The 2,388-nt window shown below is 40.7% G+C and overlaps 1 protein-coding gene across 1 annotated transcript; it reads left to right on the top strand.

Moving 5' to 3' along the window:
• Nucleotides 1-1,385: 1,385 nt before the first annotated feature.
• Nucleotides 1,386-2,388, top strand: LOC107555001 (P2Y purinoceptor 14-like). Its single transcript, XM_016237686.1, is given in 2 exon segments — nucleotides 1,386-2,354; nucleotides 2,356-2,388. Coding segments are annotated over 2 exon segments (1,002 nt in total).

Here is a 2,388-nt window from a genome sequence, read left to right as displayed (position 1 = left end):
GCGGCGGCGCAGGTGTGCGAGCTTGTCGAGTGAATATATCTTTCTCACAGACATCACTGGAAAGTTTGTAGCTCGGTCGGATATGTAAAAAACAAGTAAGTAAAACAATGCACAAGTTACTAAATGGTAGGGAGAGAGAGAAAGAGAGCGTGCACTTCTGTTGTGTGATCTTTATTGATGTTCAGTCACTTAGCACACGCATAATTTGGATTAAAACTAAATTGTAAAAATAAGACCCTTTGGAATATAAATCGCAGCACGTTTCAGATGAAAAAATTTGACTTCTATTTCTGAAAATATCACAGTTGGGAGATTTATAACAAGTGGTACCCTGCATTATTACAGCAAAGTGCGTGATTACAGTACTGAGCCGCTGCAATGGAGCAGCTCTAATGCTATTAAATGAAAGATGATGTACCATAGAGCAAAAACATGAACAGTGAAAGTAACAAAAACTTGTAAAATACATTTTAATGGGCATAATTAAGTGTGAAAATAACCGAAGGATAAACAGTCAAACCAAAAATTATTCAGAGACCAGATATAATTTTATTTTTATATTTTTTTACTAGTGGGTATAGGACACTATAGCTCATTTATGTAAGTGAGGATAGCAAAATAAACTAAACTGTGATATATTATACCCAAAAATTATTCAGACCGAATCTGGGAAAAAACATTGAATTTGAGGTTTGCATGAAGCTGGGTGACAGCATGCCCAGGAGACTACAGGCTCCAGGAGGCTGTCATTGAGGCTAAGGGTTGCCCGACTAAGTATTGATAGTTGTGTAAATACTGTCATACTAACAGCTGTCTGAATAATTTTACTGTGATAATGTGAGAAATGTTGAAGGTGTCAGAATAAATTTTGGTTTGACTGTATCTATTTGATAAATAAAGTTAACCAACTAACATTATGCATACTCTTTTGGTTTCTGTACCCAATATTTAAAAAATACAAATGCAATAAAATGATTGGTATCGGTACTCGGTATCAGCAAGTACCAAAAATAAAAGTATCGGTATCGGGCGAGTACTGGAAAAAGTGGTATCGGTGCATCCCTAATTACATTCAATTCACACTGAAGTATATTCTTTCTAAAGCATAAAACATTTTTTTAAGTATGCTAATGTGGATTTTTTCACAAGTTTTGTATTGTCAGAGTTTCGGCAGAGAGAATCTGAAGTAGAAACAAAAGCATAAAAAGTGCAAGGACTATAGAAAGATGTAGATTATTCATGAAAGTGGCATAAATGGCACTTTTAATTTCTAAACATAAGCAAAAAAAAAAAAAGTCTAGCAGAAGTCACAACATTGAATCATTGTCACAATATTTCCTGATATCACCAAAGCTAAAGAAGTTCTTTCTTTTTCCGTTTTAGATATGGACTACATCAACACTACACAGACGGAACCAAAAAACAGCACGGACGTCAGCAGCATGTTCACACATCAGGTTCTGCCTGTGCTCTACACCATCATCTGTGCTTGTGCCTTCATTCTCAATGGACTCACTGCTTGGATCTTCTTCAGGGTTCCCACCTCCTCAGCCTTAGTAGTTTACCTTAAAAACATGGTGGTGGCAGACGTTCTGATGTTGTTTACCTACCCGTGGCGTGTAGTGAGCGACCTCGGTTACGGCGGCTTGCAATTGAAGCTGATAGTTTGCCGCTACACAGCTGTGCTTTTCTACCTCAGCATGTACACAGGAATAACCTTCATGAGCCTCATCAGCTTGGAACGCTACTTCAAAATCGTACGCAGCACTTTTGGCATGTCTTCCTTTCTGCAGCGTGTTTCGGTAGCAAAGGGTCTCGCACTGCTAACTTGGGGCGTCATGATGTTCTTCATGCTGCCAAATGCCATATTATCCAACCAGTCCATGTCTAAGGTTTTCTCCTGCATGGCCCTGAAGAGTGAGCTGGGTCGGCGCTGGCACGAAATGTCAGCCCACTTCAACGTTGGAATCTTCTGGGTGGCGTTCCTGCTGATGGTGTTTTGCTACACCTCCATCGCCTGTCATGTTTACCGCTCTTACAAACGCGTGCAGCAGGACAGCAGCGTGGCGAGACGGCGGTCAAATCGAAGCATCTTTAGCTTGCTGGCTGTTTTTGTCTTCTGCTTTGTTCCGTACCATGTTTGTCGCGTGCCCTACACGCTCAGCCAAAGCCACAAGGATGATTTTAGCACCTACAACCGCTTCATTCTCTTCCAGATCAAAGAAGCTACACTCTTCCTGTCCGCCCTTAATGTGTGTCTGGATCCTGTCATCTACTTTTTCATGTGCAGGACGTTCAGAGAGTCGCTTTTGCAGAAGATGTCATCGGTAAACCGCGAAAACAGGAGGCCTTCAAAAAGGCAGTGGGCTCAGTATCAGCAATCTGTAA

Source organism: Sinocyclocheilus grahami, unplaced genomic scaffold, assembly GCF_001515645.1.
Source record: "Sinocyclocheilus grahami isolate Dianchi unplaced genomic scaffold, SAMN03320097.WGS_v1.1 scaffold522.1, whole genome shotgun sequence".
Taxonomy (NCBI): Eukaryota; Metazoa; Chordata; class Actinopteri; order Cypriniformes; family Cyprinidae; genus Sinocyclocheilus; species Sinocyclocheilus grahami.
The sequence above is the reverse complement of the archived record's forward strand: the minus strand, read 5'-3'. Positions and strand labels throughout refer to the sequence as shown.